At 40.1% G+C, this 25,850-nt stretch overlaps 1 protein-coding gene across 1 annotated transcript in view; it reads left to right on the top strand.

Moving 5' to 3' along the window:
- The window catches only part of b4galt2 (UDP-Gal:betaGlcNAc beta 1,4- galactosyltransferase, polypeptide 2), a 130,365-nt gene that overhangs the window by 43,586 nt on the left and 60,929 nt on the right, over positions 1–25,850 (top strand). The window contains exons 3-4 of the mRNA XM_046408497.1: positions 20,317–20,435; positions 22,293–22,409. Coding sequence (XP_046264453.1) covers positions 20,317–20,435; positions 22,293–22,409 — 236 coding nt within the window. The remainder of the gene's footprint in view (positions 1–20,316; positions 20,436–22,292; positions 22,410–25,850) is intronic.

Below are 25,850 nucleotides of genomic sequence, written 5' to 3'. Positions count from 1 at the left end.
ACACACACTGCAGACTCTGTGTAGTGCTCAGGGGGAGCATGGGGTGTGTTTACTTGGGCACGGAAGACTGGAAACAAAAAAACACCACCAGTGAGTTCAACTGCATTAATTCTCAAACTGCAGGAGTTCCACGCAATTTGGTTTGAAAACCAAGAGACTCTGTCCGAGCTTTCATTCAGGGACAGTGTTAATTTAACATATCACAAGCACAGATTTAATTTTTATGACAGCTCACAACCCAAATGCAAAAGAAAGCTAGAAAAATGTCCTCTGAGGTGTATTGGTTTTGATATTGTAATAATGCTTGACCTCCAGAGAACAGCTCTGCCGTCGCTCATCTGCAGAAAGGGAGAAGAAAATAATTAGAGCCACAGAGCAATTAAATACTTGTTTTTGAGTGAAGCAGCATAACAGATATGAACACCGGAGACTGTGCCATGGATGTGATCCTTACAGTTGGGCCATGAAATCCCACAGGCAGATTTTTGCTGTGATAAAACGGTAACTTCTGCCAGCATCTTTGGCAGAAATCTAGTCAGTCAGACACAACTCTGAACAGTAATTTAGCTACTTACAGAAAGACGCTTTTAAACTGTGCAAACAAACAGCCAAACATGCAGACATTTCTGTTTGTGTCAAGAAGCCATGATGGCTTATACAAGCAAAAAATTAATTAGTAGGACTATTTTAAATGTTGAAAGGTGATTAGTTCGTTAGTACGTTCACACCATAACTACAGTGCATGATAGTGATACATGCAGTGTATTATCTGAGGGCTCACGATTTCCCAAATCTATGATGAACTTTTTTTTTTTAAGGAGTGCTGTTAGACTATTGATCTGTAAAGATCAACAGATTGTTGGTTTTATGTCCCGTCACCTGACATTAACATTTTCAAATTATATTTCGAAAACAATAGGCTTCATGGTACCAAGTGTGATATAGCCGTCATTTTTTTGGAACCATATGGAAGCCATATGGTCACTTTTAAATAATTTATTTAAAATATAATAACAGTATTTTGCCAGTTAATTGGAAAAAAAACAAAGAATCGTTGTAGCAGAAGGGAACTTTACAACAACAGCTTGTGTTTCCTCACCTCCAAAAACCCAACACCATTAGAAATTCTTCTGAATCGAATGCTACTTTCGGTCGAATTTTCAGTGAGTGAAAAGAGTTGAAATTGTGACACCCAAATTTTATCACAAATATATATATATATATCTTCTTCACTACTGAGAGAAACTATTTTGGCAGAATGTGATGTCATGCTGTTTTCACTGCATCCAAAAGCACAAGATGATTAAAAGATTCAGAAAGAAAAAGAATCTTGGTTTGGAATTATGGAATTATAATCTTGGAATTATGTTTCTTACATAACCAACTCTCTATTTTGTGCTGTGTTTCCTGTCAAATGATTTTGTCTCATCAGACCTGTAAAATCCATGCATTCAACAATGAAAGAATGAAAAATGATCTTCTGGTTAGTGCTCATTAGACTGTTTTTGTCTTTTTCGCACTCATATTGGACATATTATAATCAGTGATGTTGATGTTCATGCTGAAGCCATGAGCTGTGGTGAGGGTCACAGGTAGTAACTGCTTGAGTTTTGGTCAAAAACACAAAAAGTTCTAGCACTGAGCTTCATAGCATAAAAATGATCTTTTACTGCTGCATCGTAGTCGTCTAGGAAGAGAAAATACTGTCAATGAGATGCTTTTACAGTTTTAGCATAGCATTGTTTACTGTGTGCATGCATTATACAGCTCCCAGGGAAGCATTACAGAGAGAAAGAAATGGTCATAACGAAAGAAAAAAAAAGTTTTATGTGAGTTTTAACTCTTGCTGAAAATATTCTTTGTCTCAGGGCTGCATTGCAGCATTACTGAAAGAAAATGTTGTTGTTCAATTTGTGACTGGATGACTTTGGAAAATCACAAATAAAACTGTCACCACAAATTGACAGACACTCTAACGATAGCTTAGAACAGATATAGCTGACTTTGGCGTAGTTAATCAGGCCAGAAGCATTGCTGTCTCACACTGGGCAGTGCAAAAAATCATGACCGAAACCACCACGCTCACACAAAACAGTACTTGTGACCCGAGGGTGCATGTCTGAGTCGTGAGTGGTTTCAAGAGAGAAAAAGGGTTAGTCTTACCCTGTCTAATTTCCTTTTGCATTCATTTCCCTGCCTGCTAGTCTCATTTTCCATCCATCTTTCATTCCATCCTTCCATCCATCCTTCCATCTGTGACGCAGCCAGTGTCTGCCACATAGCTTATCAAGTCTCACAGAGCTCAGGCTATGCTAATGTGGCTCTTGTGCTGTCATAAACAGTCTGTGTTTCCTGTTTGCATGGCTTAGCAGACAAAGAATGATGCCCCTTTACCAACCCCTGCACATGTCTGGCATCCTTTTTCTTCAAACCTCCAGCTCTGGCTTTGTTTTTTTTTTTCTTCCCTTCGCATCAGTGGTTACGTTTCCATCCCATATGCAGATGTTTCACTGCTGATTGTTTATGGAGTGATAAAATCCCCTCAGTTGTCTGCGACTGACTGGCAACCAGTGCAGGGTGAACCCCGCCTCACGCCCGTAGTCAGCTGGGAAAGGCTCCAGCCCCTGCGCAACCCTGAAGGATAAGCAGTATAGAAAATGGATGGAAAATCCCCTCAGTTGCATTTGTGTTTTCCTTGGAGCTGCAGAATTTTGCATCTGTGTCGTGTAACGATGTCTTATTCAGTTTTTATTCTTATTCAGAGCAGGCAGCCCCCCCCCCCACAACCCCGCATTCAAAAGAAAAGCAAATTGTAGAAAATGCCTGAAGATAATCACGAACCACTGAACCACTGAAAAAGACAACAGGAGACTGTGGTGATACAACATTTGTGGAGGGCAGCATGATGTATTCCAGCAGCATTATGTGGCAGGCTGACATTTGAATATCTGCCCCATAACACCTGCGTCAGCAAATGTCTGGTGATACATCACGTTCAAATTTTCCTTCGTGCTCATATTGCTTTCACGCAGCTGCCTGACATATTTTATACATCAGTGGAAATGCTTTTTCCTTTCAGTCCCCAGCTGACCAGTCCTTTTAAAATGCTCTGCAATAAAAAGAGATCATCCCTTTTTTTAAAATTACGCTTTCTTGTGTTTTGTCTTTTCATTTTCTTTAATTAATGGAGTGCTGCTGGCTTTTCCAGTGATTAATGACTTGAGCCCTGAAGCTGGGCGTCCTGAGTTTTTCAGAAAAGTTTTCAGATTCAGTTTTGCTATACTATCTAGTAAAGTCTGTCTGCCTTTTCAGCAGCAAATACCGCATTATGTTGCTGCGAAATGCTGTATGGATTTACTGAGAAAAGTATTAGAAGAAAGTACAAGAAACAAGATTAATAATTCATCAAAATCATGAGAAGGAAAAAGAAGAAACAAGAGGAGTAAAGGCTCAGATAAACAAACCCTCACACTGTGTATCTAAATTCAGGTTTCGTGCAAACAAGAGGGGCCCGAGACCTGCGGGCTTTGTTGTCAATAAGAGGAGCAACTGTAGCTTGCAGCACAGGGGGCAAAGAGATCAGTTTACCACAAGATGTGCTCGTTGTTTTATTGCCCTCCTCTCCTCTCCTCCATATTTAACTATTTCTCACTTTCTGTCTCCTCCTTCCCTCTGCCTTGCTTCTCCGTCATCATAGCTGCGGCACAATGACGATAAATATTCAAGAGCCGAAATATATTCACACTGATTTCTTGCTCGATACAGTTTTGGTTCTTTTTTAATACGTCACTGAAAGCCACGTGAGAAGCTGTTTTATGCTGAAGTACACCCTACCTGTCAATCTGAATCACAAACTAGGGATGCGGTACAGAAGACTAAATTACAACCTCACAAATTTACGTGATTTCTGCAGCCATGAAATTCTGGCCTGGTTTACAAACAGAAAAGGGGAGTGAATTATATGTAAAGCTTCTATTAACAATGGCTCCAGAGATTTCATATTTTGTGAAAGGTGTTGTCGTAGTGATAAACCCATAGAGGATCATCACCCAACTCTGCAGTTCCTCTCAGCATGTCTGTTTGTTTTATGGCTTGCCACTTTGCTGTTTTGGTTCAGTCCCATCCCTCTCCTCAGCCTCATTTCTAGACGGAATAGGCAGCTGTTTTTAGTTGGAAAAAAAAAAAAACTCTGCTAAACCCATGATACACTCTTGAATCAGCACCAAACAACAGACAGACACAGTAAGAGAGTAGGAGGTGAACATAGTTGAGCATTTAGCAGCTTAAGAGCTGGATTTTTCCCTCAGGAGTCGGTGGATACCAAAATCAGAGCTAAAAGGACTGCCAATATCGGATTTATATTCACCAGGTGGCCAGAAACACAGCCTCACATGGAGGTATAAGTTGCTCCATTTCTGCCAACACGTTGCTAAGACATTTGCCACAAGAACTTTGTGGAGATATTGTTTCAGTGTGAGTGTGTATGGCTTGTTTATTGGGCCCTCAAGTGGTCAAAAAATTGATTTTTCCTGCTTTAACTAAATGTGCACTGTGAATTAAAAAAGACATTCCACTTCTTCGCAATAACAAACATGTAAATTTAATGCTACCTAGATAATGTTTTCTGTTATCAACATAACAAGTAAATAGATTTGATTAGATTAGATTCAGCTGTATTGTCATTGTGCAGACTCCAGGTACAAAGCCAATGAAAGGCAGTTAGTGTCTAACCAGAAGTGCAAGAATAGCATTATTTACATGCAGGTACAAGTGGTGATACAATATTATACAGCTAGCAACTGAAAACTCATTAGGAAGCTGTTTACTAAGGCAATGAAGTAGGGTCATTTTTTCATAAGCAGACATACAATCAAGACTTCTTTTTGCAACCAGTGGAGTCGCCCCCTGCTGGCTGACAGAAAGAATGCAGATTTATCCGAGTGTGCATTTTGTAACCTCACACATTACATTATAGGATGTGTGAATGTGTGAAAAACAGGGAGCTTGAGGTCCTCATTAGCCTTATTTATAAGTTGACCACGTTTGACAGGTTCATCGGATAGCTGCAGCACGACTCTACTAAGGTTACCACAGAGGAGAGAGAAGGGAGAACAGCGACAGCAGAGAGGAGTCGGATAGATCAGATTACTTTGAGCAGTGCTGATGATCAGTCGCATTGTCCTGCTCTCCTCTCCTCTTTGTTTCTCTCTCTCCTTATCTCTGCATGGCTGGAGATGAAAGAGCATGTTGAACAGGGAGGAGAGGACAGCTGCTGATGGAGAGGAAACAAAAGAAGCCTTCTGTCCTTCCTCTCTGGTTTCCCTCCTCCTTCATGAATTCTCTCTCTCTCTTTCTCTTTCTCTGTCTATCTGCCTCTGCATGCTTTAGTTCTTCCCTCTCCCTCACTTGATATTTTCCCTTCAGTTCATTATTCTCTCCCACTTTCCTCAGCTTTCTGTTTCTCCTCCTTTCACCTCATCCTCTTCATCCTCCTCCCTCCAGCATTCTCCTCCTCCCTTCCATTCTCTTGCGTCGTGCAGAGCACTCTGTTGAAATCGGATCTGTCACTGTGTCTTTGGAGATGGATAGAGTCGGGTTGCCAGGGGTTTCAACCCAGCAGAAAAGCAAAACTGCACTTACATCAGTTAAATCAGCTCCCGTTTGAGCCACAGCCAAAGTCCGAGCATTTTGTGTTTGTGTGTGTGGGTGTCGGTGTGTGTGTGCTGTGTTTTGGCTTAGAGAGATTTCTGCCTGTTGGTAGATGGGTTTTTATCTAAGTTTACACCTATATGTAGTATTTCAAATGAAATGTAATGAAGTGAAGTAGAAGCTAAAATAAATGTGACAAAAATAGTTTTTCATCTGAAACGGGTAAAGATGTGCTAATTACCTCAGTAAGTCACTGCTGAGCTCAGCATAACTGTGTCATAAAACTTTTATGTTATTGTTAATATATTTCGCTGTTCACCAGTGGACTCAAATTCCAAAATAAGCCTGCTAGAAATCAGTACAGGTTAGGCTGGAATAAAGCCTCCCTTCATCGTGTTCAGTTTTTGTTGATGTCATTTTGCTTTTTAACATTTTGATGGCTGAAGATGAACTGTACTTCTACTGAAACTGATTCTGTTTCTGTGTTCTCAGTCAGATCCCGTTTTTTTATCTTTGTCTTCTTTTTTGTTCTGTTGAATCAGTGATTTCCAGAACAAGAACTTATAAGAACAAGAGGTGAAAAGAGCTGAAGTCTATGATTTATTGCTATTGAGCATTCACTTTTCTGTTCCTATGTTTGTGTGTGTGTGTGTGTGTGTTCTTGTGTGTTTAGCTGTAATTGACTTGGCTAAGGTGTGTGTTTTGTCAAGACTGAAAGGAATCACGGCTTGCTGTCTGTTCTCATTCCTACAGAGAGATTTAATCATCAGCTGTGAACAAGTGAATAAGTACTCACACACACACACACACACACACACACACACACACGCACACAAACACGCACACACACACACACATAAAAGCTATGATGTATGTCAGTGATGCTCTTTATGTAGGCACTTCAGGAATGTATTAAGTTATAAGCATTATATGTCTTTGTGTCAGTCTAAGCTAGTGTGTGTGTGTGTGTGTGTGTGTGTACTGTCTTGCTGTTGTGTTTGCAGGTTACAGTCATTTTTCATTGTTCATTTGCACAACACAGAAGCAGCTGCTGAAGCAATAACAATTGTGATTCCGGAAGAGAAAATGATTCATTTTATTCCTTTTTTTATGAATATAAATGCAGAACCAAAAACAAACAAACAAACAAACAAAAAAATACAACGCTCCAAATGTGCTGTCAGGTCAAATGCAAACTTCTTTTAACAGCAGCTGCTGAATGCTGATTTAAGCTGCAGCTCAAAGCATAAATCATTAACGTTTGCCGGTACGCTGGAGCTGAATAAGAGAAACACCTCTGTGTTTTTTATTTCTGGACTGCAGACCAGATTTTATCTGAGAAGTCAGCCTTATAAATGGAGAGAGGAGAGCAGGAGCGACCCCTGTCTCTCTAATAGTCCAACATTTTTCTTCATACCTCAGGGTATTTTCACCGCGCTGTAAGCACTGTCTGTCTGACTGCAGCTCTACTTACAAATAACGTTTTCTGCTGTGAGTAACTGGGACTAGGTAGTTTTCTAATTAACTAATTTAAAGGCATAATATGCACCGATTTTGAGTGCAGAACATAATTCTCTCACTCATCACTTTTGAGCCTCTGTGAGTGTGCTGTGGTGTCTGTATGTGCAGAGACTCTGCACTCTCTCGTCCTCATTTTCGGATTTTCTTTGTACTTTATTGTACCAGGACGTTTCAGGGAGTCAGGCTTTCCGCAGCGATCAACACAGCGATCGAGTCTGCTGTCTCCGTCTCTCCGTCCATCATTAAGATTGTTTGTGCTAACCGCTGCTGTCTCTCTTCATTCGCTGTCTCACTACATATTATTCTACATATTATGCCTTTAAGCTATTTTCTTTTCATCCCGTCTGCGCTCTTGTTACTGTCGCAGACTCAGGCCTGATGTCCACAGTGCTTTCAAAAAGTACAGATTAAGACTTTGTGATTAAAACATTATCATGTATAATCTTACTTATGTACTATTGATCTTACGGTGGCTTCCATCTCTTTGGTACGTTGCTTTAGAGAAAAGCATTTAGTACATGTAAATGTATTAACATTGCACGTGACTGAACAGCAGAATATGATAGCTGCAGTTTGAGTGAAGCCACCCACACCGACAGTAAACTCGGCCTAGAACAATATTGCGTATCACTATATTGGCCTAATCAGGTTTTAACTAACAAGCATTACATAGTAGAAGATGGCATGATGTTAGTCTGTTTTTCTATTCTTTTGTAGGTTTTTCTCCTCACATATGGACTGCTGCTGGAGCTTCCTCCTAAGGATAGATAGATAGATAGATAGATAGATAGATAGATAGATAGATAGATAGATAGATAGATAGATAGATGTACTTTATTGATCCCAGGCTGGGAAATTGCAGTGCAGCAGCAGCAATACACACAACAAGCTAAACAAAATGTTAAAAATAGCAAAATAAGAAGTGGCATATATAAAATATACATACAAGGCAATATAAAAAAGTATATATACAACAGTAAACAGTGTAATGTAGTGCAAAATAAAGTAGAGGTAGAGTGTAAGGTGCCAGTAGAATGTAAGGTGAGTGAGTAAAACATATAAACATATAAAGTGCCTAGTGAAGGTGAGTGAGTAAAACACATGAAGTGCCTAGTGTGCAGAATGACTCCCTCATTCACTCGTTCACTATTGCCTATTACATAGATACTTAGTAGTTTACTCTGTGATTGGACGTTATGTGAGATTTATGTCAGTTTTCTGTCAGTATTTTATCAGTGACAGCTGTACAGATGTAGAACTATTGCTTTTGCATCTATAAAAATAGACTGTGGGATAGAAGGAAGTGTCATCTCTTGTTGTCATTTCTTTTTCTTTTGTTCCATTGTGGGAGGTTTGGAGGACTCTACTGTACACAATGTGTAAATTTCACACTTTAAAGTCACACTCCCAAACAAAATGGTGGAGCATAGATACAGCGCACCATTTAGTAAGTAGGAAGTAATTTTAGGCGCAGCCAGTATCTTGCTTTAAACAGGCAACTGAAAAACGTGGCTGAAACACCTCTTGTGTAGACACACCAATATGTGCAAAATTGTTCCTCTTCCACCCCTTTAAACTTGCTCTTCCGATGAACTGAGAACCAACCATAAGCACGTCCTCTGCCGACAGAGTTCACGCTGCTACTTTAACACTTCTGTACTATTTCCACTACAAACCATGTGGTGATAATAATAGAAGTAATGTTATGTAATATCTGGTACATACACAGAACAGTTGAAATCTTATTAATTTTTCTTTTTTTTTGTTCCAACAAAAAATCTTCTATTTCTGCTGTTTACTGTGAGGATTCATCTGTGACTCTGTGTGGCTCCTAGTTATGGTGATGCAGTGTGGAGTAAACGAGGCTCTGACTTAGCAAGCTGCTTTTGATTCGCTGCTGCTGCTGCTGCTGCTGCTGCTGTAGCAACGGGTTTTGAGACAGACATGGATGACTTCAGTTTTTCTGCTCGTTTCCTTAATTGAGCTAAGTAACAAAAAAAAAAAAAAAGACAAAGAGGTCTTATGAAGTAGAGTTGGAAAAACACTGTAGCTGCCCTGCTCATATCTTGTAGCTGTAAGGCTCTCCTATAGATTTCACTTTACCCTCACAGTCATTAAGTTATTTTACACCCAATGTAATTACAATAGACTGCAAAATCATTAAACAAAGAGCCACCATGCAAGCACTTTTAGAGGTCAAATTAAGTTGTTTGCTGGAAGTGAGTTGAGAACAGTTGTGTGTGTGTGTGTGTGTGTGTGTGTGTGTGTGTGTCTCAGTGATGAATTAATAAAGGAATACACCCAATCTGAGGATTTAGCTGCACTTGTAATGAGGACTGCATCTCATAAACGCTGTAATTTCTTAGATTTCATTACGTGCACCGACACTCTGTCCCATTGTGTATCATCCTCTTTGATAACTGTCGCATTACCCAGCATTTCACATCTTACAAGGCTCTTAACAATCACCAAAATTAAAGCTTGTTTTTGCTCTGATTATTGCATCTCTCTGTTGTTCCCTTGTCACCTTGACAAATCTCTGTTGCCCTCTCTACACACCACTAAATCCTCTCCTTACACTTCTGAACTCCTGCCCTCACTATTAGAGACCTGAGAGATCCTCTAACCAAAAGCTGCCCCTAAACTATGAAATCCATTTCCCTCCTCCGTTTGACCTCCTCTTTATGGACACTAAACCGTAAATTGTGTTTGTGTTTATTTTCTCCTCCTGTTTGTTCATCTGCCCCCACCTGCTCTTTCCACCTTGGCTCCACTGCTTTGAATTCATTTCCAAGCTGCGTTTCTTTCAAGAAGTCCGGCCTGTCAGCTCATGTGTCTGATGTCCGTGTGTGTGTGTTTAGTGTTCGCATCCACACAGAGTTGGACGTATTTGGATAGCCTTAATGGTGATGGACAGAAGAAAGAAAATCCAAGGAGAAAAAAAGGAAAGGAGATTAAAGCTGAGGCAGATCAAGAAGGACGTGAACAGAGGGACACTGATACACTGACACTGCACTGATACTCTCAGATGGGTTTATGTGTGTGTGTGTGTGTGTGTGTGTGTGTGTGTGTCCAAATACATGTAGATACGCTCATGCATGCAAGAAGTGTTAAAGTACAGCCTTCAGAGATGTCCAGTGTCAGATTCAGTTCAATGAGAATTATGTTTGACATGAAGTTCTCCTTGTATTTCAGTATTTAGTTTTTCCTTCTCCATTTGAGCCACCGCTGAAAAAATCCTTCTGGGTCGGGCAGACATGAAACACACCAGTGAATTTATGTTTGTAGGATATATAGTTCATCCAGTCGTTCAGTTTGACATTTCAGTTGTCAGAAGTAGTAGGATTTTGAGATCTGTTCCTGAAATCAGCTAACGTTGATTATGTTTCATTTTATCTTAAAGGTTGTCTTTGCTTTTAGCCTTTTAATTCCTTGCCTCCTGCTCAACACTTTTAACAAGTGTCCGTCAACAGAAAATTAAAAAGTTGTGTATCATTTTCAATTTGTGCCTCAGTGAAAGGTCATCTTGATGGTAAGCAGGGACCCCCTGTGTTTTTCACAGAGTGCATGTCTGTAGCCTTCAGTGAAGCGTTTTCTCACAGACTGCTATTTAAATCACACAGATGTGCTGCTGTATATGGTTTTAACTTATTAATGTAAAGACGTTGATTGATCAGCTCCCAGTTTGTCTGCAAGCAGCAGGTTCCCTTCACTCACTGTGGCTGGGAAATAAAGTCAGTGAATCCATATATACCAACACCGGTGATTTGAAAGCCATTTTGGTTCTGGTCTCAGCCGCTCAAATGGCTGAGAGCAGGTGTGAGGTGCGACATGAAGGGAAAGTGTTGAGCAAGATTTGTTTCTGTCAAAAACACCTCACTTCTGTTAAGCGACATTCATCAAAAGTGTCGTACCGTAAATCAGCCTTTAGTGAGCATCAAAGGTATCTGACTTGTTTCATGTTAGCTTATTGTTATCCTTAATGATGGATAGTTCAGTATTTCTCTATCTGTTTGCCTCACAGAACGTTTTCAGCTCAGTTCAAATTCACAAAGCATGATGACGGACTGTATATTAACATGCCTCCTGTTTCTTGACTCTTGTACTTGTGAAATCTAACACAGTCCTGGACCAATGATGAATATATTCTGCAGTGTGTTTTTCCAGCTGAAGTGTCCTGGCAGCATGAAAAGTGGAGTCTACATTGTAATCCTCTGGCAGCCTGAGCTCAGCTCTCTGCGCCGCTTCGTGTCCGTCCAACATGACCGCACGAGGCCTCGCAAGGTCTCTGACAACCTCAGTGACCTTGGAGTCTTCATGTGTTTGGCTGCGGCCGTTTCAGGATACTCATTCTTCTGAGAATTGCATTTGTAATATGTGAGTGTGTGTGTGTGTCAGTGTACGTGCCAACTACCACATCAGTATGCCAGCTGGACGGTGGTAGTGAGACCTGTAGCTATACTGCCAAACGGATACACACTCACACACACACACATGCTGGCGTGCTAGTGTCGTCTCCTCTGCCAGTCATGCAGATTTGATGTCATGTAATAGACGGAACAGTGCAGATCATTGCCAAAAACAGAATCTAGGGAAATACACACAAGTTTGTGTGGTTGTCAGAGGCAGCACAGAGCACAGCTTTACTGTGGCTGCTGTCCCTAGATTACTTGGAATAGGTTAATTCCAGATTAATAGGATGCCGATAATCAAGAATTATGTTTGCATAATTGTCTGTTCTTTTAAGAGGCAGCTGAACACCAGTCCTTGTGATTACATTTTTTTTTCTGCTCTTCTTCTTCTTTTGATTGAGGAATTTTTCTGCTTGACTTACATGAAGTAAAGGAAAAACATCCAAGAATGTTGAGACAAATAGGCTGAAAAGCGACACAGATTTCTTTGATTCTGCCAAAAATATTTTAGGGACAAAAACTTGCAATAAGTCATGTGAATAATTTGCAAGGAGCTTTAATTAGATAGAAATTACGTCTACAACAACATCTACATTTGATTTGCAAATGAAGTTGGATACTTCTGGACTAAAAGTGGGATTGTTTCACGTCAGGTTGTTCAGTCTTTTACACAAACACTCCCACTGCTGCTAGGTACAGTAGCTATAGGATGTTCGATGTCTCACAAGTGTCATTTTTAGCAAAAACTTGTTGTTTTTCATTGGTTGATCTGGTTAGTTAATCTGTCCATCCATTTTCTGCTGTTAATCCGGGTCCTTGTATCTTTAGAAACTGTTGTTACATTCTGCTGAGAAGCAGTAAAACTCCCTGCATGTTTTCCATCATACTTTAATACTTTGGTCAGTGTGGCCAAGAAAAAGGAATTGCATTGCATTTTCTATGGTATTAAGAAAAAAAAAATGTTCCATTGCTGAGCCCTGCAGAAACCCCGAAGGGACACTATAAACAGTTTGATAATACAGTGAATTAAGGCCCACTGAGGCCGCTACACTCTTTGTCATTTGTTCTGTTGACATCAGCAGGCTGTAAATATCTGCATATTTTCATCACGTCCTGTGTTATAAAGCTAACAATTACATTAACAGCACTGCAGAGTAGAGAAACAACACCTTCATTTTGCTGGCGTCGTGTTTCCATGGAGTTTGGCTCACAGCCTCACACTATCTGTCACCCGGCCTTCACTTTGTGTTTCTGCTGTCGTCTTCCCTCAGCCATTTCATTCCTCTCTTTTTCTGTTTGTCTGTTGATTCGCCCTCTCCTGCCCCTCTGTCTAAAATAGCATCGCTCTTCCTCCCCTCGTTCATGCTCTGTCATTCCTTTAATTTTTTTTTCTTTTGCCGCCTTTGTCCTCCCTCCCCCTCGCACGCCCTGTTTTCCCGTGCCAGGGTACGATGTTGTATTACATGCATTCTCCTCCATCTGTCTCATGCCCCCCTACTTCCAACCTCTTCCGTCTCGGAACAAAAACACATCAGCGAACATGCTGTGTACATGGATTCGAGCCATTAAGTGCTCCTTGTCTCGATTGTTTGGGTAACGATCCACAACGCTGGCTTTGAATGGAGCCTTGAACACTGCACAGAGTTGGACTTCAATAGAAGCTGACAGAAGTGCTGTTGCTTGATGTAAGAAATGGCAACATCAAAGATTTTTTTTTTTCCAGAATCTGTAGTGGCATCTGAAGCATCAGCTTCCTTGAAATACACACTCATTAATGACTTTTCCTATTTACTTGTTTGTGTGTCCGCAGGTTGTTTGCCATATATCATATCAGAAAATAAAAAAGTACTTTTCCTGCTGATTAAAGATTGTAAGTAAACTTGCTGTATGACCGCTAATGTGGTGTGAACATGGGAACAAAATAAGTTTGATTTCAAAGTTTCAGTGAACTTTAAAGATACAAAATTCCTTTTATCTGTCATTTTATTGACGTACAGTGTAGTATATAATGCTGCTGCTTTAGCTTTGGTCCTGCCTGTGTAATGTTGTTAATTCAGATGTGAAATGGCTGCTGGTCCTGGAGTAATTTTCCTCCACTTTAAGTTTCCATTTGAAAGTTTTCTTTAAATGATATCCTCATTGTTTCTCATTACAGAAACACTGGAGTCTTCAGGATGATTTAACAATACTGTGGGATTATTCTGTGGCCAACTTTGCAAAATTATGTCCATTATATCGATTATTTCAGTTTGGCAGAAGGCTGTAAACTCTAAGATGGCCATTATCCACAACTGCTGTTGCTGCAGCAAAAAAAAGAAATTATAATCCAAAGATGCTTTGATTTAAACTTCTTGATGAATCATGTTCATACAAAGCATAATTTATAGGTTCCACTCGCCGTTAGTGCTAGAAGTTTTCAGAAGTTTTTTGATGTTACTTAGCAAAATGCACCTTGGGAGTTGTGGTTGACTGCTCTCCCTACAGTATGTTTTTATGTTCAGGGTGTCTTCTAACACAGTTGCTCCTCTTTTTAATGAATAAATCTGGAGAGAGTCATGCAGTCCAAACGCTGAAAATGCCCCGTGTGCCAGTCACTGTCTGTACGGACATAATACTCCCACACTGCAACTCTGTTTCTATTTCCTGTCTCTTGATTCACAGATATTTGCCATATGCTTGGCATTACTTTTTTAAAGGTCACCTAAAGTTTTTATTAACTTCAAAGAATCCATTTGATTTCTGCTCAAGAGATAAGAGTGGTTGTTTTTTTTTTGGTTTTGGTTTTTTTGTTTTTATCAAGATTATGTTATTATCCCTGAATAATTCAGTTGGACTATCTGTCCTTGTCATATAAATCATGTTTCCTTTTCATCGTTTGAATTTCATTTTCCAGCTACATGACTTGTGAGAACAAAGCTGCCAGTTTGTGGATGTCACAGGCTTTTCTGAAATCTTTTGTGAGTGGCGAACACACCGCTGTTAACCCTTCGTCTCTTCTTTTTAGAGGGGACACACACACACACGCACACACACATACGCACGCACGTGGGCACACACACACACACACACACACACACACATACGCACGCACGTGGTCACACACACGCACACACCGGGTGTTATGCATTAATAACCACCCACACAAACAGATGATTGGATGTTTTGCGTGTGGAGGAGATTCTTAGATACCAATAATCCTCTGATCCCGACACACACACACACACACACACACACACACACACACACACACAAAAACAGGATTTCATAGTTGAACACAGCCTTTGCAACAAATAATTTTCAGAGGATCAACAATGAAGACTCTTGAAAAGAGGTGACATGAGAAGACAAAAAGGGAATATAAAATGTGTTGTACCCGCAGTTGCTTGACATGACTCTCATTCCCTCCTTCCATCACATCTCCTGTTCTTTGTTCCCCTCTACTTCCTTCCCGTTTTCTCTCTTTCTCCCATCTCTGGAAAAATAGCAATTACAGTCCACAGTTGGCAGAGGCACTTGTAAATGATTGAAAGAGGGAGAAAGGGAGGAGATGGAGGGAGTGGACAGGCTAATAACATTCAGCGAGCTGAAAGTCTCCATTGTCACACAGTGTGTGTCAGTGGGAGGCAGGAGGAGAGGAACTGTCTCTCCCTACCTTCCTTTTCTCTCCTTTTACTTTCCTTCATCTAGTTTCTTTCTTTTTTTTTCCCAATCATTAACTCACCCTGAAGCCAAAGAACCGAACTCAATTATGAACTCAGAATTTCTAACTGAAATCTGACCCTGGAACTGCCTCAGTTGTCACTCAAGTAACATGAAGGCACAAAAAGTCTCTGCTGATTAACAACCAGCCTGTCGTGAAGTTTCTGCGGTCAGATGGCCTGACCAGAGACTTGGTGAGGACACAGCATGAACAAGAAAGTTGATGAGTGACTGTGCTGTCACAGGCAGCCCAAATGAAATCACTTTGAAATCATTTTTTATTGAGCACTTGTGTAGGAGGATGTTTTCTGATTTTAATTTAGCATTCACCCACCATGCATGGAGACATAATAGTTGTGAGGAATTAAAGTTATTATTGCAATCACTGAACAAAGACATCTTTTTTCTCCCTCTCTATTTTATTTATTTATTTTTGAAGAAGCAGTGAATTCAGTGTTTAACAAGATGATGCTTGTTTTTTTCCCAAAGATTCGGTTAGAATCTTAAACTTTCTTCAGGCTAATAGAAGACTTGATGGCTCAGTTCTGTTTGCAGTAGTTCTGTTTGAACACGCTAATCAATGTAAAATTGTGGTTACTTGTTATTAATTAGAATTAGCACATACATGTGTTTTTGTTTTGTTTTTTTCTGACATTTCTACTGTTTAGGTGAAGAGTGAGCCATCTCGTATCATTCCCATCTCCGTTGAGAACTGCACATGCCCAGTACCTAACAAGCGCTGTCATGGAAGCCAGCATGATGGTGGTTAATTTGTGACATCTTCTTTGTGAAGTTTCCTTCAGTCAGTCTTTCACTGCTGTCTGAACGAAAACGGAAACGCATTTACGCCACAGCAACTTAATTTCGATACTCGTCAGAGCATTGTGCCAAAACTTCTCTCTTCTCTCTCTCTCTCTCGTCTCTAACCGGGTGTCATGTTCACATCACAGCCAATATGTTGCCTATTATGTTGCCTATGTTGCTCCATGCCTACTGCAGTCAGTTGTCCCCCAGTCTACCAAAACAGGGATGCAGGATCAGGTCCTGCCTCTGATCAAGTCTTGATTACCAGCAACCAGACGGACCTTTTGCAGCCTCTAGAGAGTGGGAGTAAGTGAGGTGTGAGTGCTGTCTGCAGTATTTCTGTGATCTTTCGGCTGTCGTATGAGTTGTATGGTGAGGACAGGGCAGGACAAGTCAACAAAATGGGACAGGAAGAGAGTGAGACATCTGTGAATGGATGTTGCATCACAAAACCCTCCAAACCAATGAAAACATTCGAGTGCTCCCATCTCCCCCTGTTTTTCTTTCCTCATTGTTAAGTCTGACCAGGGCTGACTCAAATAGGCCGACTCAATGTGTGCGTGTGTGTGTGTGCGTGTGTGTGTGTGTGTGTGTGTTCTGAGTGCTTGCTGCCTCAGGTCCGCTTTCAGTGCATCGTGTTGGTACATGTGCTACTAACCTAATAGCTCAGAGATTTGGTTCTTCATTATTGTGGAGGGCTTGGGGGGTTTGGTGTGTACAGTGTGTGTGTGTGTGTGTGTGTGTGTGTGTGTGTGTGTGGATGCCTATGTACCGTGTATATTTGCAGACAATGCAGTGATGTATCTCCCAAAGTGCAGTGGCTGTCCCAGATAGAACGATCTAGAAGCGTGATTATAATGTATTACTGTAATATCACCGCACAGATCTGCTTATTACATGTGTGTGTGTGAGTGTGTGGATGTGTGATAATTGCACTTCTATAAGGCTACCACACATCACTACTCTCATTTATCAATTCTTTATTCACTACCATGAGCTCAAACCCACATGTTCCAACATGCACATTTCCTCCCTGTTTCTACAACACACACACACACACACACACTTTTTCATTATTCATGTTGTCCGTGTAAGAGCCACACAGGATGATGTCAGTGTTTATTTTAAAAACTCCTCTGCTAACGTCACCGGATGATTTGGAAGCTGACTGGCAAATCTGAAAAAACCAACATGCATGTGAGTGAAGTACATCACTTCCTGTGCGGCTCATCAGCTTTGGTCAGATGGTTCTAACTGTCTACATAGTCTACATCTTTGTGTTTCTGTCTGTTGTTGAGTTATGTTGGTGGTGACTTAAATCCTGAAGACAAACACAAATAAGCAAATAAATATCTTTAAATATCAAATAAATATCTCGAGTTGAAGGATTAGTTAATTGTCGTGCTGATGTTTTGTCAAAACAGTGAGACAGCTGAAACCACTTTCATGTCTGTGTGTTAAATAGAGCTTTGGATTCAGGAGGTTGTTAGCTTAGCTTAGCATAAAGCAAGGAGAAAGAGCTACCAAACAGAAAAGAAAATGTGGTTTCCCTGGGAGTTTTGTGCTGTCGCCATCTTGACAAACAACACTCCTACCTGATGGTTGACTCCTGGAAGTCACTCCCACTGGCTGCCTTTTGCTGTTTAAAAGTTAAAAGCACAAAACTCCCACAAAGAGTTGTCTACGTTTACCTTTGTGTATGTATTTAGCAAACAAGGTTCGTGTAATTTAATGAGTTTTAGAGATGCTGGTGCTGATTTTTTTTTATCTTTGCACAGAGGCGGACTGGCTGCTTCCTCCAACTTCTGAAAACTCTCAAATCTTAGACGTCAGAGCCCTTCGGCAGCACATAAAGGCTCCAACCGACCAACTTTTGATCCCTGCAGAAGTTTTTGAAAGATTCTGATTCACACTCAGGCTGCGTGTTAGATCTTACTGCAGGCATGTTGCTGCTTGTTTGGTTGGGCAGGGGCTTCTCTGTTAGCCTAGTTTTTAACCCTCAAGATGGGCTAGACACAACGCAGTGCACCAGTGCACGCTGAACAGCTCTTAACCGAACACATTATAGTTAGTTAGCTTTGTTTGCCTCAGACACAGAGGGCACTTAAAACACACAATGCTTACTTGATCTCAGACTTGAAAAAAAAACCAACATAATTTAGTTCTCTGAAGTGGGTTATTTGTTTAGATTTAAATGGTGTGCAAAAAGTTCTATCTAACGATGTCACTGCTTTACCAGGTAATCAACTTATGGTGTAAAAATAGCATCATTTTTTGTGATATAGGCTGCATTTTCCGTCGCTGTGTGTCTCTGTTGCTGTCTGAGAGCTAACTAAATGGCCATGCGTCTCTCTAAGTGTCTCATTGGTATGAGAGAGGAAGGGGGAAGAGGAAGCAGGGACATGAGCGTGGATGAGGGCGGAGGGGGTGGAGGGCGATGTGCAGAAGTGGTCAGGACGGACGGGCTGCTGGGACTATTTGCATTCCGCTCTAGTGGTATGATAAAGAGGTGTGTTATGAACGTGTAACCTCGTTGGCATCGACCATGAGGAGTGAGGAGTGCTGATTGGAGGAGACCTCTCGAGTTCACACGTTGATTGTTAGCTCTTATACCTGTCTGTCTTCTCTGCATTACGTGTATCATGACACTGAAAACATACATTACATGTGCTTCTCATCACTTGTGGCGTAATCATTTATCTGGTGGTTGTAACTACAATATTATATTTGTACAATATAATAAATACAATAACTTCAATATTTTACTATGTTTTTATAAAGTTTTCTTATTGTCGACAAATCTAGTGAAAAGTCCAATATCAACAGTGTGTCAGCTTATTTCTTAATACTTTACGGCTTCCCTACCTTCACCAGTAAGCTTCAGAAATCCTCAAGCAGCATCTGAATCCCCTTTACATGCACTCATTTCTTTGGTGTCTCGCTTAAAGCAGCAATTGGCTAGGCGTGAGGTGTTGAGGTGAGAAAGTAACACGGTAATTTGGGTCCTTTTTTATTTTTAACACATTTACTTTGGTCATTTTTTTTGTGCAGCACCATGTGAGCTCTTATCCTGATTTAAATGATTATCATGTGCTGCTCCTCTGCTGTCTTGGAGTGTTTCATTCACAACAGGTATAAGCACCTCAGCCTGCAGACCCGGTCGAGCATCTCTTTGTATAAACTTGTTTGTTTCGAGTACACTTCCTTCAGCGCCGAGCCCATTCATTACTACTGAAGATGTAAATCTTGAAAAACAGTTAATAAATATATAGTTTAATTTGTTTAAAGAAAAAAGCTGAATAGTCTTCTCAAACAACCAGACATGGTAGCTCTTTAGTAATTATTACTTGCTTTTGTCGGGAACAGTTTTCATCTGCAGATTAATACACATACTCGTGTGTGCTAATGTGTATTTACGGCAGCAGAAGTGTGTATGAGATTGGCACAGAATGATCTAAAGTGCCAAGGTTCGTTGTAATTGAGGCAAAGTAACCCAGTGCAACAGTGCGGCTCATTGATGTGTTTTTAATGGATAGCAGGTTGGATTCACAGACAGTACTTGTTAGGAGGATCAGTTAATTGCTGGTTTTTCGTCGAATTTACCGAGAAGAAGAAAACTGCATATACACAGGCACACAAAGTCTAGTTTGTTAAAATGAGGCTTAAGGTTGCAGGGCTTTGGTTGGAGCCCAGAGTTGCTCATATATTTTAATGATCCAGGCTCCCTGAACGAGGGTCTGTATTTACCAGGCCGGAGATTTAAGGGCCAGCCCTTCTTTTGAATTAGTCTGAACTCACAATCTCATGCACACGAGCACGAGCATTTAGACAGCATTTGATCCGTCAGTACTCAAAGGAATGATGGATAGATTTGCAGTGATATATGGTGTGGCTTCATCACTGAGCAGCGTAATCACCTTTCATGTTGTGTTTACACTAACTGACTTCAAAGTCTTTGTTTATTTTTCAGGAATATATGTTTTCCAGAGTTTGTGCATCTTATTAAATGCAGCATTATGCAGAGCATGTCCCTTGAAACCATTATTTCTGCACACATTGCTTTGATACACATTCAGGGTTGCTTTGAAGCTGAAAACTCTCTCTCCCTCCTTCCCTCTGTCCCTCACTTCCTACATCCTTCACTCCCTCTCTTGCTTTTCTCCCATCATCTGTCTCCCCCCCCCCATCTTCTTCATCTCACTAATTCTTCCCTCTTTCCTTATTTCCTCAGTGGGGCGTCTGTTGATCGAGTTCAGCTCCCAGATGACGATGGAACGAGTGCAGAAGGAAAATCCCAACGTGACGGAAGGAGGCCGCTACACACCGCCTGACTGTCGGCCGAGATGGAAGGTCTGTTTGTACGGGTCTCTCAGTCTGTATTTTACATGTATTAAAGAAAATATGCAGACTCACACATTTTAGCAAATAGCATGAAGACACAAAGTTGTGCGGGATAAAACTGGAAAAGAATTCAGGGTAAATCAAAAGTTATGAGCCACTAAGTAAGAACGATGAGATTTGAAATTGTCATTCGTCAGAATTTTAGCATCAAAATATGAAGTTATTAAATCAATATGATAAGTAACAACGTTAAAATTTTCAGTCAATAATTTTTTATTTTTATATTAATAAATCTAATACTGTCCTTCAGTGTTGTGACTTTATGTGGTGTTTGAATAATCTGAAAACTAAGTTCCTGAATGGGAAAATTCACATCCCCTCAAGTTATGTACACAGAAACACTGTAGATAAAAATAAATGTTTAACTGATGGTTAGAAACTTTTCTATTAATTCACATATTAATTATTGTTTTTTTTTTTTTTTGCTCACATGACATTAGATTAGGTTAACTGTAAGTCGCTGTCCACAGAGAAAAGTTATTTATTATCATTAACCCTGACATCAAGTAAAATAATATATCAGTGGTTTTAGGAAATGCGCTGGAGCAGCAGCACATGTGGACAATTTCTAGACTTTTGTTCAAATTTCAAACAGATATCAACATGTTTAAATGCTTCCAGCAATAAAATACAATACGTCCCTGTGGCATCCATATTGTTACCACATTAATATTCAAAAACCAGGATGAGATTATCTGATAAGCATGTGAATTCAGGGTTGAATTAAATTGTTTTTGTTTTTCACAGTCTGTCGCTTCTGATGTGCACTTGTGTTGCATTTTTCTCACTTAAAAGTCTCACTTAAAAGTTTAGATATGCTCTTAAACATTCAATTTTTCAGATGTGAAGTCAGATTGTTGTTGTCTTTAATTGCATTTGATTGCCAGAATTATGAAAGTCAAAACTATGCCTGAATTGGTTAAAATTTTGACGTAGTGTGTCATAAGACTTCCTGGGTCACTCTTTTCTGTTTTTATCAACTCCAACTTTTTACCTATTTTTCAATTTTTCCTGGCAGAAATGGGCCTCCGCAATTTCTCTTAGTATAGGATTTAAGTTATTAAAGTTAAATTCTCCACAGAATTGCGGTCTGGAAGGCAGCTTCAAACACTTTTCGCACAGTAAATGTGGTTTCGGATGTGGTCATCAGAAAAAGATGAGTCCATTTAGGTGTTTGAAATCTTATCTGCATAACGTTCACTGAGGTCAAGGTGCCTCTTTCAGCAGTGAAGATAACAGTAAACTAGGTGCACCCATCACAATACCTAACTATAGAGAAACCAAGGCCAATTTGTTTCCAGTCCTCATCTGAGCGCCAAATTACCATGAACTTTCACGGTAAATTACAGTTCAACCTTGGACTGTTTGGACGGCTGACAATGACTCACTTAAAGCACAGAGATGCAGGGTGGCCTCAGATCTGCCTCAAATCTGCAAAGCCATGGAGAGCACCTTCACTGAGCTCTTTCATTCATAATGAATGAGAACCAACTTTATGTACACAGTGACATTAGCCAGAGGGATTTTCTGGGGAAATGACTTTCTGGTGGTGGAACAGTTTAGTGTAGGATGAAACAAAGCTCGTTTAACCGTAATTACTCAAACAAACACTCTTTGGAGATCTGAAAGAGAAAGAGTGTCTTCAGACATGCACCTTGACTCATTGTTGTGTCTTGTTTCCTTTGCCTGCATTGTTTTAATTATGTGTTTGAATGGTTCTCCAGCTGATAGGAATGTGGTTTTATGCTCCGAAATACGAAATACAATACAAACAAATTATCAATTGAAACCGTCCCTGTTGCTTAGGTTGCCATCATCATCCCGTTCCGTCACAGAGAAAACCATCTGAAGTACTGGCTCCACTACCTCCACCCGATCCTCAGGCGGCAGAGGATTGACTACGGCATTTACATCATCAACCAGGTAGGTCAGACGAGAGGACCTGAGTGTGCATGTACTGTGAAGTTGGACCCTCTGATTTCAACCAGCCATAATTTTCATTATATTCTTTTATTCTTGTAACTGTCTGCATGTGACTCCACGAGCGGCCAGCTTAGTGACAAACATCAAAGAAGGTCTCGTTTTGTCCTCTTTGTGGTCCAGAATGTAAACAGTTGACACCGCAGTGCTGTTTCATGTGAGCGCTAATGCTGCATTCACATGGGAAAGATTCCCACATAAAGTACGTGTGAGAGCTCACTTCATCAAGACGTTTCTGTGATTATTAGAGTTGGTTGTGTGAGGATTAAAGTACTGCTGCGCTGACAATATAACCCCAACCATATACACTTTGGTCTTTGGCTAAAATGAGGCGTCCATATTTGTTCGGGCTCTTCAGCTTAGTGCCACCCAGTGACATGGAAGCAATGAGTCGGATGTACAGGAGCGTTCAGGAAGATGAGAGCAGAAACTCCTGATATTACACTATCCCTGATATGACTGCAGCATTATTACACCTCGTGGTCGGAGTTAACTGATTATCCCTGCCAGTCAGCCTGAAAAAAGAGGGAAAGTGATCGCATGAGCCGTAAAAAATTGTTAATAGGATGTCAGAAAGTAGCGACAGATGACCTTCACAATTTCACAGACTCAAGGTGACGTCTAATTGCTTGGTTTTTCCTTTCAGCAGTTCAGAACCTAAACATATTCAGAGACGTAAAACTGCAAAGCAGGAAATCCTCACATTTTGCCTGAAAAAGTCATATTGCCCACCCCAACAAAGGATAATTAGAACACCATCAGGTATTTGAAGGCATTATTATGGTCCCTTACTGCATGTAGAAATTGAGAACAAGTCAAAACGCTGGTGCGCTTAAAGCCCTAAAGGCCGCCCTGCCTCTTTTCCCATCTGAAACTGGTCTTCACTGACTGTTTCTTCTCCTGACAAAAAACCCATCTGCAGAGTAAATCAGCAGCACATTTACTTTCACTGCGCTCCGTTCAGCAGAAGCACAAAGAGCTTGATTTTCTAAGCAATGCTGTGAGAGCTGTGTGTGTCTTCCATGCAGCGTTGGGTGAAAGTTCTTCTTCTTCTACATTATGGGTAATGAGCTCTGCTTTCTGCCCTTTCTCTCCCCTGTGGGCCTTGCGCAACGCCTTAATCACTCCCTCTGTGGAACAGACCTTTGGTTCCGCCTGCCCTGCTGTGCTCTGCTCTTGATATGGCTGTGTTCCAGTGTCTTACACTCTCGCTCTCACTTTTACACTTTTGCACACATACACATAAACATAAACTGTCTGAGCATCTTTTCTTATCTCAAATATGAAGCTGTTAGCCAGGGTAAAGGTGTGCAGAGTTGTGGGCACAACATTCAAAGCATTATTTTATTATTATTTAAACCTAAACTTCACTTTCATTTCTCTAAAATTGGGCTTGGTTTATCTCTCATTGAAGTTTACTTCACTGTTACAAGGCTTTTTGTACTTTCTACGTTTTCCTCCGTTTCATGTCGAGGCAGTTTAGCTCGCTTAGAGGTCTTGGCACATGCATGTAGTTTTTACTCTGAGTTATGACCAGGCAAGAAAGTACATTTACCTACTTACTTTTAGTAAAAGTTCAAGGTATTTGTACTTTAATCAAGTATTTCTCTTTATGTACCTTTATAATCCACTCTTCCTGGCATATGAATTTCATTCAAATTTGGTGATTTTTAATGTGTGTCAGAAATTTCCCCTTCTTCTTAAGTGCAGTGAATTATTTTAACCCCTCATGGATTAGCTGAGACTGAGTTCATTTAACTTTATAGGGATGTGTGGTTCTCACAGGTTAGCAATAAAATCTAACAAACACATTAATGAAGCAGTAACATTAATCCAAAAAAAACAGATGTAATAGTGAAATAGTGACAGGGACATTTTACTGCATTTCACTGAACTCCTTCGGCATTGTAATACATTTCTTTACTTAAATAAGACGTTGAATGAAGAACTTAAAGTGAATATTCCTTACACCGCTGTTTATGAATGGAATTTCAATATTTATTTTCCGTTTCATACCTATTTCTGATTAGTCAGCTCTTTGAAGGTTCAACAACCCTGAAAGTAAATAATGATAATCATAAGAATGAAGTGATTTTTGAGGGAAAAACAACATTAAAACAATTAAGAACTGCACTACAACAATAATAAACAATAAAATAACAACAACAATAAAAAAAAACAGATAAAACCCGTAAAACACAATGAAACTGGAAAAATAAAATTTTAAACGTTTAAACATTAATGAAAGGCTTTTTCTAAAGGGCTAAAAAATGTTCAGCTTCTCACACTGAAGTGATTAGCTAAACTGTGGTCGTTTGGAAGAAAATTCTCCTCACAAAACAGGGCTAAAAAGCATTGTTTAATACCATTCAAAACCAAGGGCGCTTTTCTATTGCAAACTGCTGGCACGAGGTTAAATCCTCAGTGCTGCAGCTGAAGGACGCTCTACTCATTAAGCAAGCTGCCCCAAGCTGTGTCTCTCATGCAGTATTTTTCTACCCACAAAAGTCTCTGTGTAATGTCACACCTTGGAGTAATATGATTTTACAGTTGACAGCGACGTCTGTGGGGCTGCTGCTGCTTCCTCGGCTCTTTTCCCTGCACTTCGGACAGATGCAGATCCACTGCCTGGCTGTAATTATCTGTAAAAAGCAATTGTTCTACCACTCAGTTCAGAGTGGGTTTTGTTTAAAGTGGATATTACTCTTGTGTATTTTTAAATGTGCTGGAAAACCAGATGCAATCTTTCTCTCGTTTATGTGATGGATTGTATTGTGAGGTCAATCACTGCCTCTTGTGTTTTAGGTGATTTTTGAACTGACCCAAAGATAAGTGACTTAAAACACCACAGCTCAAAATATCTGCTTCACCTCCAGCACTGAGTCATCACCATTTTAGAACTGTTATAAAAATACTTTATATGTGCAAAATAGTCTTAGTTTCCGGGCAGACTCATAAGCAGCTGCTTAAGGGTGTAAAACTTTTGGTTTGTCCTTGAATGAAATTTGTGCTTTATACCAATGGGTGAGGTTATACGTCTTGAGATTATATATATTTTTTTCATTCAGAAGTTTCTTATTTAATATTATTGCTGTATAATGTTGCAATTAGACCCAAATCTTAGCACTCATGCTGCACTTTTATACCCAGGATTTATTTTAACATTAAGCTCTGGCCAAATGTTTCCTCCCCATTAGTCTGAAAAGGGGCCTGAATTTATAACTTATGAAAAATCTTCAGTGCTGATGCAATCTTGACTACAGATGATCATACTTTAGATCAGTTTTATTTATAGGAGCTCGGTGAATATGGCCTAAAATTACAAAAAATGAAAAAGTCTCTACCTTGTGGCAACCCCAACTGTTTCCATAGAAAACAAAGGGA

Source organism: Scatophagus argus, chromosome 13, assembly GCF_020382885.2.
Source record: "Scatophagus argus isolate fScaArg1 chromosome 13, fScaArg1.pri, whole genome shotgun sequence".
NCBI lineage: Eukaryota > Metazoa > Chordata > Actinopteri > Scatophagidae > Scatophagus > Scatophagus argus.
This window is presented reverse-complemented; position numbering and strand designations above follow the sequence as displayed.